Below are 13,164 nucleotides of genomic sequence, written 5' to 3' on the forward strand. Positions count from 1 at the left end.
AAATACATGAAACATTCCAAGACTCTTTTTTTAAAATCTGCTTTTTAGGGCCACACCTGTGGCATATGGAAAGCTTCCCAGGCTGGGGTCGAATCTTTAAGCTGTTAAATGGTACAGTTTTCTCTACAGCTACCTATTAACATTTAACTTCCACTGCTTGGAGAAAATGAATTCTATAAGACTACTACCCGTTTCCCTGAATAATACGTAAAACCTCATGTAGCTAGAGGTACACTTCAGGCAACTTCAATCCTCTGGACTCTTCCAGCTTTCTTTCTTGTGCTGTACACCCAGGAGTCAGAGAAACCTTTTCAGCATTTGAGACAAGTGTCAGAAGGAACATGCAGTAAATATGCTAAAAATTTCTCAGCATCTATAGTCTGATACATTCTAAAGCAGTGCTGACCAAGAGAAGTATGACAGAGCCACATAAGTGATTTCCAATTTTTTTATTTTTTTTGTCTTCTTGCCATTTCTTGGGCCACTCCCGCAGCACATGGAGGTTCCCAGGCTAGGGGTCCAATCGGAGCTATAGCTGCCGGCCTACGCCAGAGCCACAGCAACGCGGGATCCGAGCCACGTCTGCGACCTACACTACAGCTCACAGCAACGCCAGATCGTTAACTCACTGAGCAAGGGCAGGGACCGAACCCGCAACCTCATGGTTCCTAGTCGGATTTGTTAACCACTGCGCCACGACGGGAACTCCGATTTCCAATTTTTTTAGTAGCCACATTAAAAAAGTAAAAAGGCAAATATGTACCACAGTGTTTACCACACACTGACTACTTAGAAAAATCACAATAAATTAATGGGGACACACCTAAATGACTAATTTGAGACTTTTTTTGTCTTTTTGGGGTGGCACCCACAGCACATGGAAGTTCCCAGGATACTGGTCGTATTGGAGCTATAGCCGTCGGCTTACGCCACAGCCACAGAAACGTGGGATCTGAGCCATGTCTGTGACCTGCACCTCAGCTCACGGCAACCTTGGATCCTTAACCCACCGATCGAGGCCAGGGATCGAAACTGCGTCCTCATGGATGCTAGTCAGATTTGTTTCCGCTGAGCCATGACGGGAACTCCCTAATTTATGACTTTTAAAAAAGCCTTTGAGGGAATGCCCATCATGGTGCAGCAGAAACGAATCCGACTAGGAACTATGAGGTTCCAGGTTCGATCCCTGGCCTTGCTCAGTGGGCTAAGGATCTGGCGTTGCTGTGAGCTGTGGTGTAGGTCACAGATGTGGCTCAGATCCTGAATGGCTGTGGCATAGGCTGGCAGCTGTAACTCCAATTGGACCCCTAGCCTGGGAACCTCCATATGCCATGGGGGCAGCCCTAAAAACAAACAAACAAAGCCTTTGAGATATGTCTCAAATGGAACGCTCTTGCATTGCTGGTGGGATATGGAGTGGTACACAGATTTTGGGAAGCAAAACTGCCAGCTTCCTAATTTGTACTTATCGTACTTAGCACAGGACCCAGCAATTCCCTTCCCACATACTTCATCAAAGAAAACATGGTCACCCAAAGACCTGGCTGTGAATACTTACAGCCGCTATATTCCCAAGAGCCCCTACCTGGCAACAACTGAAACAGTCACCACCAAGTGACTAGATACACAGATCACATCCACACAATAGAACACTGCTCGGCGATCGAAAGGAGCACACCACTGGCAAACACAACAACGGGCAGGAGTCTGCGTCAAACGAAGGGTGGATGCGCTCTGATTCCATCACGCGAAAGGCTGGAAGGGAGCCCACCTGTGCCGAGAGGAAGCAGCCCGTGGGCTGCGGCTGGCAGCTGCGCGGGAGGGAGTGAGGGACTGGCTCTAAGGGCACAGGGGGCCTTTCTGGAGCTGGAATATTGCAGCTCTGCACCAGGAGGCTAGTGACATGAGCACGTCACCTTGCCAGTCATCCAGCTGAACACGTAACCAGGGCGTCGACTGTCCACAAAGCACATCCTGACCAGGAAACACCTCTGACAAGGACCCACACCCCAGGCTTCGCAAACTTGCGTCCTAAAATGTTTGGTTTTATACGTAAGAAATGATCTCAAAGATCAGAAACAAAGGCCAGAGCGGAAAAGGTCTCAGAGAAGACGTTTCTAAAGCAGCAGGATCATAAGAATTAGGTTTATAAATATCTAACAGCTTCGGAGATTATCTGGAAGGGGAGTACCGAGCGTGTAAATCTACGGACCGGGGTGTCTAGGGGAAATGAACACGCGTGAGTGGGCAGTGAAGCGGCAGGAAGTTCTCAGCGTCTCAGCTTGCAGTGCTGCAGGACCATCTACCGGGGCCAGTGTCAGCAGCTGCACTATTTTAAAAAGTCTGCTAAACTGGGGAATCATCTTAAAAAATAAAGATCCCTACATAAACAAGTATTATAATTAACTGAAATACATAACATAAATTTTAGAACCAAGGCCTTTTCTTTGGACTGAGGCCACTGATTGAAATTACTTATATGTCTTGCCTAAGAATATAAAAATAATTTATCACCTGGAGTTTCCAGTCTCATTTTTGTTCAAGTGCACTAAAAATGTAAAACAGGTGAAATTAATTATCTCGAAACAATGACTTTATCACATATTCAATATTCAATATAAAAATTTATATCCCTTTCTTTTTTCCTTCAAAATCCAGGTATGTTCCACAAGGTATCAGATACTGTATTTCACTGGAAATACAGGCACACCTTGTTTTACACGCTTTGCAGATTTTGCGTTTTTTACCAAGTGAAGTTTTGTGACAACCCTGCATGTCAGCTGATGATTAGCATTTGTCAGCAATAAAGTACTTTTAAAATTTTTATTTACTTTTTGTTTTTTGGCCATACGTGTAGGATGTGGAAGCTCCCAGGCCAGGGGTCAAACCTGTGTCACAGCACCGATACAAGCTACTGTAGTGACAACGCAGGATCCTTAACCTGCTGAGCTGCACAGGAACTCCAGCAACGATGTATTTTTAAATTAAAGCATACACACTGTTTAAGACATAATGCTGGGGTGGTTCGGCAGGTTAAAAACCCGACTAGCATCCCTGAGGACGAGGGTTCAATCCGTGGCCTTGCTCAGCAGGTTAAGGATCTGGCATTGCTGGGGCTGTGGTGTGGGCCAGCACCTTCAGTTTCAAGTTGACCCCTAGCCTGGGAACTTCTACATGGGGCAGGTGTGGCCCAAAAAGGAAAGAAAAAAACCAACACAATGCTATTACACACTTACTAGACCAGAGTACAGTGTAAACAAAACTTTCATCTGCCTTGGGAAGCTGAAACATTGGTGACTTGCTTTCTTGTGGTGGTCTGGAACCAAACCCACAATTACTCCAATTTCTGTACTTGACCTGTACTTAAGATTTCATAAAGTTTACAAAAGTAAATGAAAGTAACAATTAAAAAGTAGATTCGGAGTTCCCTTTCGTGGCGCAGCAGAAACAAATCCAACTAGGAACCATGAAGTCGTGGGTTCGATCCCTGGCCTCGCTCAGTGGGTTAAGGATCTGGCGCTGCCATGAGCTGTGGTGTAGGTCGCAGATGTGGCTCGGATCTGGTGTTGCTGTGGCTGTGGTGTAGGCTGGCAGCTACAGCTGTGATTCGACCCCTAGCCTGGGAACCTCATATGCCATGGGTGCAGCCCTAAAAGGACAAAAAGACAAAAAAACCCTAAAATAAAGTAAAAATAAAAAGTAGTCACGTCCTCACACTATTTCAAACATACTTGAAAATTTGCCAGTATCTGAAGGGAATGACAGTTTTTAAACTTAAAATTAATTAAAATTTAAACACTCCAGTTTCTTAGTCCCAAGTCACACTTCAGAGGCGTCACAGCCCCCGCGGCTCCCGGTTACTTGACGAACAGCACAAGCACAGACTCCGTGTACAGAGGGATCATTTCAACAAGCCGGGTTGTCTGCCTTCCCCGTACGCTGGGGACTGGAAGAAAAACACAGATGACAAGAGGGGACCCGTTTTCTCCGTGAGGTCTCTTCTAGATTAAGAACAGCGAGGTCTGCCTGGTGTACACTCCACAGTTTAAAAGCACTGACAGACTTCAAAAAAATTTTTATTTTAAAATGATTATTTTTTCAATTATAGCTGGTTTATAGTGTTCTGTCAATTTTCTGCTGTACAGCAAGGTGACCCAGTCACACATACATGTATACATTCTGTTTTCTCACATTATCCTGCTCCATTGTAAGTGACTAGACAGAGTTCCCAGCGCCACACAACAGGATCTCATTGCTTAGCCATTCCAAAGGCAGGAGTCTGCATCTATGAACCCCAAGTTCCCAGTCCATCCCCCTCCATCCCCCTCCCCCTTGGCATCCACAAGTCTGTTCTCCACGTCCATGACTTTCTTTTCTGTGGAAAGGTTCATTTCTGCCAGATATTAGATGCCAGATATAAGTGATATCATATGGTATGTCTTTCTCTTCATGACTTACTTCACTTAGTATGAGAGTCTCTAAGTTGCAACCATGTTGCTGCAAATGGCATTACTTTGTTCTTTTTTATGGCTGAGTAGTATTCCATTGTGTACATGTACCACATCTTCTTAATCCAATCATCTGTCGATGGACATTTAGGTTGTTCCCATGTCTTGGCTATTGTGAATAGAGCTGCAGTGAACATACGGGTGCATGTGTCTTTTTCAAGGCAAGTTTTGTCCGGATATATGCCCAAGAGTGGGATTGCCGGGTCATATGGGAGTTCTCTATATAGTTTTCTAAGGTACGCCCATACTGATCGCCATAGTGGCTGTACTAGCTGACATTTCCACCAACAGATGAAGGGTTCCCTTTTCTCCACACCCCCTCCAGCATTTGTTATCTGTGGACTTATTACTGATGGCCATTCTGACTGGTGTGAGGTGTGACCTCATAGTAGTTTTGATTTGCATTTCTCGAATAATCAGTGATGCTGAGCATTTTTTCATGTGCTTGTTGGCCATCTGCATATCTTCTTTGGAGAAATGTCTGTTCAGGTCTTTTGCCCATGTTTCAGTTGGGTTGTTGGCTTTTTTTGCTGTTGAGTTGTGTAAGGTGTTTGTATATTTTAGAGATTAAGCATCATTTGAAACTATTTTCTCTAAGGTATTTGGATATTTTAGAGATTAAGCCCTTGTCAGTTGCATCGTTTGAAATGATTTTCTCCCATTCTCTAAGTTGTCTTTTTCTTAAATTTATGGTTTCCTCTGCTATGCAAAAGTTTGTCAGTTTGATTAGGTCCCACTGGTTTATTTTTGCTTTTATTTCTGTTGCTTTGGGAGACTGACCTGAGAAAACATTTGTAAGGTTGCTATCAGAGAATGTTTTGCCTATGTTCTCTTCCAGGAGTTTGATGGTGTCTTGTCTTAGGTTTAAGTCTTTAAGCCATTTTCAGTTTATTTTTGTGCATGGTGTGAGGTGTGATCTAGTTTCATTGATTTACATGCAGCTGTCCAGCTTTCCCAGCATCACTTACTGAAAGACTGTCCTTTTCCCATTTTATATTCTCGCCTCCTTTGTCAAAGATTAATTGACCATAGGTGTCTGGGTTTATTTCTGGGTTCTCCGTTCTGTTCCATTGGTCTGTCTGTATGCTTTGGCACCAATACCACACTGTCTTGATGACTGTGGCTTTGTAATAGTGCCTGAAGTCCGGGAGAGTTATGCCTCCTGCTTGGTGTTTGTTCCTCAGGATTGCTTCGGCAATTCTGGGTCTTTTGTGGTTCCATACAAGTTTTTGTATGGTTTGTCCTAGTTCTGTGAAAAATGTCATGGGTAATTTGATAGGGATTGCACTGAATCTGTAGATTGCTGTAGGTAGTGTGGCCATTTTTATAATATTAATTCTTCCAACCCAGGAGCATGGAATATCTCTCCGTTTCTTTGAATCCTCTCTAGTTTTCTTGTTTAATGTTTTATAGTTCTGCGCATATAAGTCTTTCGCCTCCTTGGTCAGGTTTATTCCCAGGTATTTGATTTTTTTGGGTGCAATTTTAAAACGTACAGTATTTTTGTATCCATTTTCTAATATTTCATTGTTAGCATACAGAAATGTGACTGATTTCTGAATGTCAATCTTATATCCTGCTACTTTGCTGAATTTGTTGATCAGTTTGAGTAGTTTTTGGGGTTGAGTCCTTAGGGTTTTCTACATATCGTATCATGTCATCTGCATGCAGTGACAGTTTTACCTCTTCTCTTCCAATCTGGATACCTTTAATTTCTTCTGTTTGCCTGACTGCCATGGCTAGGACTTCCAGTACTATGTTGAACAAAAGTAGTGAGAGTGGGCATCCTTGTCTTATTCCAGATGTTAGTGGGAAGGCTTTCGGCTTTTCTCCATTGAGTGTTACATCTGCTGTGGGTTTGCCGTAAATGGCTTTGATTACGGTAAGGTGTGTTCCCTCCATACCCACTTTGGTAAGGGTTTTTATCATGAATGGATGCTGGACTTCGTCAAAGGCTTTTTCTGCATCTACTGAGATGATCACGTGGTTCCTGAGTTTTCTTTTGTTAACGTGCTGTATGATGACTGATTTGCATATGTTGAACCAAACTTTTTTTTTACCTGTCTCATTAGTTCTTTTTTTTTAAAGTACAGTTGAGGAATTCCTGTGGTGGTTTAGCAGTAACGAACCTGACTAGCACGCATGAGGACTGGGGTTCGATCCCTGGCCTTGCTCAGTGGGTTAAGGACCTGGTGTTGCCGTGAGCTGTGGTGTAGGTCACAGACGAGGCCTCGATCCCGCCTTGCTGTGGCTGCGGTGTAGGCCGGCAGCTGTTGCTCCGATTGGACCCCTAGCCTGGGAACCTCCACATGCCTCGGCAGCGGCCCTGAAAAAGCAAAAACAAAGGACGTCTGATTTAGAGTGTGGCGCCCATTTCTGCCGTAGGCCAAGCGACTGAGAGGTGCATTTGTTCCCACCCTCTCTCACTGACACACTTGCTGACGTTACCATCGACTTCCTTGGACAGAGTGAAATCTGCTGGTGTGTCAGAGTCACGTCTCGGGAACTATCATTTAAACACATTTTTTTAGCTTTTCAATGATCGACCATCACAAATTCCTGGAAAATTTGTACCATTTATAACTATTGTAGCTTTTACATTTTTTTTTTCCTACTCTTTATGAAGGCTTAAGGTTTTATTTTTCTTATTCCTTTTTTTGGCAGGGTTGTGAGAAAAATTTTCAATGTATCCATGAAGTTTTCTGTTACATTATCATTGGCTGAAACCATAAGAATAAAAACTAAAAAAAGTACATGCTTAAACTCCTTTCTCCTTTTGGAATCTCACACTCTGTCCTCTAACTGTTTCCTCAAGGCTGTATGACAGAAAACTTAATATTTTTGAATGTATAAATGATTTCTTGACCTTTCAGAGTATAAGCAATAGATCTAATTTTCATTTTAATGGAAATGTAAAATTATCACATGAGCATTCAGGTGTTTTATGACAAACCAAAAACAACTAGAGTTGACTTACCTTAAAAAATTCCTTTTTTTCAACCATCTCATCACCATCCGCATCCAGCATTTTAAATGCAACATGAAACCCTGAATGTGGTTCTGCAAGTGAAAAATGAATAATACTTTTGGTGAAATGCAAGTTACTTGAAGATCTATAGGGTCTTCAAACTTGAAATCAGCTCAAAGAGAGAATGTGAAAAAGTGCCTGAAACAGAGGAAAGCAATCTCTTCTCGGGATAGCAATTTTCGAAGCCTGGGGGTGTTTCCACGGTGTGCCACCCACATTAAGCGTTCTGCCCTTCAAAGCAAAATTCATTCGAGAACTCCATTTATTTCTTCAGCTCTACTAGCGGCTTGCCTCTATGCTTATAGTACCTTGGCTATTTCCACACTGATTACTACTCTTTATCTCCCTTGCTCAAGAGTAGACTTTTGTAAACAAGGATTTTGAAATCGTTTTAGACTGAGAGAAACACTGTAAATCTGGACAGCGAGCTCCCAAAGCCCTTTCTGAAGCTTCCTCTCAGGTCTGCATCCTATGTAACCACAGAACCTTTATGAAAACTAGGGAGTTAGCACTGGGGTGTCATTTTCAATAAAACTGCAGACCTTATTTGGAGTTCACGTTTTTCCCACTCTAAGGTCAATCCCAAGAGAGCATGCCGCATTCAGCTGCTGCCTCCTCATCTCCAACCGTTCCTTGACCTTCACAACCGACAGTGTGAACAGGACGGTCAGGAACGCTGCAGCGTCAGACGAGGGGCTTTTAACCTTCCCAAGTGAGCTCTGATTCTTCTGTTCAACAGGCCTTCAGTTAAGGAAGCAACGTTGTGAGGAGCCAGAGAGCAGAGGAGGCAGAGAGTCAAATCCAACCGCATCATCACGCAGGCACAGAAACCAAGGCACCAATAACATTTTACAATTAAAAAATTTTTTTAATTTATTATTATTATTTCTTTTTGCTTTTTAGGGCCACACCCACGGCATATGGAGGTGCCCAGGCTAGGGGTCCAATCGGGGCTACAGCTGCTGGCCTGCACCACAGCCAGAGCAACGCCAAATCCTTAACTCACTGAGCGAGGCCAGGGATAGAACCCGTGTCCTCATGGTTCCTAGTCGGATTCGTTTCTGCTGCGCCGTAATGGGAACTCCCGCCAATAACATTCTTAATGATAAAACCCTAAATGCCAAGTTTCTAAAATCCGGTTTGGTAAGAACAGAGAATTGGACACGATCATTGAGAAAAACTGTGGGAAACTTACTAGTAAGGATTGTGAGCAAGAAAAGATACTCGGTGTACGAAATCAGCCCTGAAAGAGAGAAAATAAACACATCAGCAATTGAGTTTTAGATAGTTTAGAAAGAATCACACATACACCGTAGGGAACCTTCGCCTGATTAAAACGAACGTACATTTTTAAATTGCCTGTCTCTGGAAGAGTGGAAAACTTGCCGGGGAGAGTTGGGTACAGAGCTCATCCTAAAAAGAGGAGGCCGTCTCACCAGGTCCCTGCATCCAGTGAGGAAGAGGAGTGGCTGCTGTCCGCCGCCAGCTTCAATTCCCGTGGCGTTTGGTGTCTTTTCTACTCAGATGTTACTATTCGTACAACTCGGCCAATGTGTAGGTCCAGCAGAATGACAGAGATTTGGATATACCAAGGGGCGAGCTACGCTATTCCAAGGGAAGTAATTAAATCTGTGCAGCAGTGCCTCGCTTGTCTTTGGGTCCCCGTCTTCCCCGTTCTCAGCCCGGGGGGTGACCCATCTTCAACTCCAGGCAGATGCTGACGGGCCCGAGCCAACGGTCCATTCCTGGGGAGCTGCCCAGCAAAGCGATGGGGCCTGCGGCAGGGACCGGGCTGCAGGGGCCAGGCGGGAGGGACCGTGTGGGGCTCCTGTGGAGAATGCGGGGTCACCTGCTCCACCTCCCTGAGGCTGTGATGATGACAGAGTGTGTCACGTAGGAAAGTGAGGCCGGGACCAGAGCCAGTGCCGGGAGACTGAGGATGGAGCCAGACTCTAAGAGGAAGGCCTTCGAGGTGGATGCAGGTGCTGTCTGAGCCCTGGACTGAGCTGCGCTCGAAGCAGGATCCAGGTCTGGCCACTAAATAGGTTTCCTTCTCTGCCTGAGTGGATGGAGTCAGGTAATGAAAAGCACAATAAATACAGAAACAGTGTAAGGCATAGATTCCTGATAAACTAAACAAAATTTTCCCTCTGGGTAATAAGCTTGATTTAATAGCAAAACACAATTTAAAAAATATACTGGGAGTTCCTGTTGTGGCTCAGTGATTAACGAACTTGACTAGTGTCCATGAGGACATGGGTTTGATCCCTGGCTTTGCTCAATGGGTTAAGGGTCCAGCGTTGCTGGGAGCTGTGGCAAAGGTCGCAGACATGGCTCGGATCTGGCGTTGCTGTGACTGTGGTGTAGACGGGCAGCTGTAGCTCTGATTAGACCCCTAGCCTGGGAACCTCCACATGCCGCACGGGCAGCCCTAAAAAGACAAAAGACAAAAACAAACAAAAAACCATGTATTTACTACACCTAACAGATCATCAGTAATTCCTGAATGTCATCAAATTCAAATCAGGCTTACAAATGTCTGTTTCAGAACTTTTTCTTTTGATTTCTTTTAAAAATTATTATAGTTGATTTACAATGTGTAAACCAAGTGTACCTTTCTTGTGCACAGCAAAATGATTCAGTTATACTCATATGTGTGTGTTCTTTTTCTTTTTTTCTTTTTGCCTTTTAGGGCTGCACCCACGGCATATGGAAGTTCCAGGCTAGGGGTCGAATTAGAGACGCAGCTGTCGGCCTACACCACAGCCACAGCAACACACAACCCGAGCTGCGCCTTCGACCTAAACCACAGCTCACGGCAACGCTGGATCCTTAACCCACCGAGTGAGACCAGGGATCAAACCTCATGGTTCCTAGTTGGATTCGTTTCCACAGCACGACAGGAACTCCTTTTTCATATTCTTTTCCATTATGGCTTTTTTGGGCCACACCCACGCATGCGGAAGTTCTGGGGCCAGGTACTGAACCTGCGCCACAGAAGTGAGCTGAGCAACAGTGGGATCCTTAACCTGCTGAGCCACCAGGGAACTCCTCCACTATGGTTTATCACAAGTTATTCAGTTCTCTGTGCTGTATGGCAGCACCCTGTTTATCAGAATTATTTTTTGTGTGTGTGGGGGGGTCTTTTTAGGGCTGCACCATACGATAGTTCTCAGGCTAGGGATCTACTCAGAGCTGCAGCTGCCGGCCTACACCACAGCTCATGGCACTGCCAGATCCTTAACCCACTGAGTGCAGCCAGGGAGCAAACCCGAGTCCTCATGGACACAAGTCGAGTTTATTACTGCTGAGCCCTGATGGGAACTCTGATATACACACATGCTTTTTCATATTCTTTTCCATTTTGGTTTATCGCAGGATACTGAATACAGTTCTCCATGCAAAGAGTACACTACCTCTGCTAGTTATGGTACAGTATCCATTTTGATAGTTGTTTTATGTGGTCAAGTAGAATACTCTAAATTGCTCCAACTGTAGCTAAATTTTAGTAATTTCAGGATGACTTCATTAACACCCACAGAGGAGAGTATCTGGAAGTAAGGGCACCTGCTGAATCTTACCTACAAACTCGTCAGTGTTTTTTCCTTGAGTCTGAAGGTACATTTCAACTCTTGCATTTCAGAGAAAAACTAAAAAATAACTGTTGCTAAGTCTTCCCTTAAGACTTCTTGTTCTGTTTCCTGTAAGTTAGAGGTGGGGAGATGGGTTCAATAACTACTTAGGACGCAAAATGAGAGCGATGAGTTTGACTGTGTGTGAAGGATGGGAGGGCAGAGAGGGGCCAGAGGTACTTCTGGGTTTCAGACAGAGAGCTGGCTGAAAGTTCCAGTACCAAGTAAGACAAAAACAAAGCCGTGGTTACGGGAAGCCAGCCCTGGGGGGTCGGTGGGGAGCAGTTCTCACTCGACCTTTTCACAGTCCACCAACCCCGGGAGCCCTGCAGCCCTGCCGCGTCTCCCCGCAGCCGCGCGGCTCTCTGCTCATCCCGACTCCGTGGCCGTCGTCCCTGTGAGTCCAGCGCTGTGGGATGGCCTGTGGGAACGGCCGGAGGTCAGGGTAACTCTGCTCCTGCAGCGGCCTGGCGCGGGTTTTCCATCCTCCTCTCCGACTCCAAGACGCAGGCTCTCGCTCTCGCTCTCTCGGGCGGTCATCTGTGCCTTCGGCTAAGCACGTTCAAGCCCCCTCTCATCCTCCTCCTCCTTCTATTTCTCCTCCTAACATCCTCATGGACTTGGCTCTTCTGCAGTGGGCCTCCACCTCCTGTTTATTTCGGAAGAGTCCATCCAGCTGGTCTGCAGCCTTTTGGCCAAGGTCAAGTGTGGAACAGTCCATCACCAAGGGCCTCTCCCAGTCAGCCAGAAATACTCACTTTTTATTCCTTAAGAAATCTAGGAAGTGTGCGAGGCCCCTGTTCCTTCTGAGACCATAAAGAGTCTTCTAGCCTGTAAAGAACAGGCAGCAAGAACTATGCAGGGAGGAAAATGTGTGAGGGGCTAATGAATTTATCTCTTTGATATCCAGAGTGTATATACAGAGATCTGGGCATCTAACTAAAAGTAAAAGAAAATAAATAACAAAGTAACTAATCATCAACTAATCATATTTCCCAGTTTCCTCTGAAAACAAAGATCTATTTGCTCCCCCCGTGGTCCAGGAACAGCAAAGGAAGGACATGGGAGTTCCCACTGTGGCTCAGTAGGTTAAGAAGTGACGAGGATCCATGAGGATGCAGGTTTGATCCCTGACTTCGCTTAGTGGGTCAAGGATCTGGCGTTGCTGTGAGCTGTGGTGTAGATCACAGATGCAACTCGGATCTGGCATTGCTGTGGCTGTGGTGTAGGCCGGTAGCTGCAGCTTCGATTCAACCGCTAGCATGGGAACTTCCATCTGCTGCAGGTGCAGCCATAGGAGAAAAAAAGGCTGGGAAGGATATACAGAGCACACTCCTTCTTCTAGAGACCAGAGCCACGATTCCTGATGCAGCCACAGTCCGGAAGAACCTCTAACTCAGCACCTGGATTGAGGATCCCCCTCCCACCTGCCGATGTGGAAACTGCCCCACAAATCCCACTGCTGGAGGCAGAGGCGGGATGAAAGAATGGTAGCCTTGGAGGAGTTCCCGTCGTGGCGCAGTGGTTAACGAATCCGACTAGGAACCATGAGGTTGTGGGTTCGATCCCTGCCCTTGCTCAGTGGGTTAAGGATCCGGTGTTGCCGTGAGCTGTGGTGTGGGCTGGAGAAGTGGCTTGGATCTGGCGTTGCTGTGGCTGTGGCGTAGGCCGGCAGCTGTAGCTCTGATTCTGTCCCTAGCCTGGGAACCTCCATATGCCACAGGTGCAGCCCTAAAAGGACAAAAGACAAAAAAAAAAAAAAAAAAAAAAAAAAAAAAGATACTTTGTGTTCAATTCTGCCATGATTAGACTTAATTACTTTAACTGATTGCATTTTATAGCTAATGTACTTTGAAATAACTGTACCTCATATTAAATACGGTAATGTATTGAGTAATTTCGATTAAATAATATCTAGTTCAGAAAAAGAAAAAATATTCTCTACAACAGCTGAAAATCATTAAGTATTAAGTTTATAAAATTCTTTTTTTTTGGA

The 13,164-nt window shown here is 45.1% G+C and overlaps 1 protein-coding gene across 3 annotated transcripts in view; it reads right to left on the reverse strand.

The window, feature by feature from the left end:
• MICU2 (mitochondrial calcium uptake 2) overlaps positions 1-13,164 on the reverse strand; it is a 79,243-nt gene that overhangs the window by 26,758 nt on the left and 39,321 nt on the right. For all 3 annotated transcript variants that reach the window (XR_002336602.1, XM_021065452.1, XM_021065453.1), the window contains exons 5-6: positions 8,732-8,779; positions 7,486-7,568 (exon numbers count right to left, since the gene is read on the reverse strand). Coding sequence is in view for 2 of the 3 variants with exons in the window: in XM_021065452.1 (XP_020921111.1) it covers positions 7,486-7,568; positions 8,732-8,779 (131 nt within the window). In the remaining variant the exon portion in view is untranslated. The remainder of the gene's footprint in view (positions 1-7,485; positions 7,569-8,731; positions 8,780-13,164) is intronic.

This window comes from Sus scrofa, chromosome 11 (assembly GCF_000003025.6).
Source record: "Sus scrofa isolate TJ Tabasco breed Duroc chromosome 11, Sscrofa11.1, whole genome shotgun sequence".
In the NCBI taxonomy this organism is placed as follows: Eukaryota; Metazoa; Chordata; class Mammalia; order Artiodactyla; family Suidae; genus Sus; species Sus scrofa.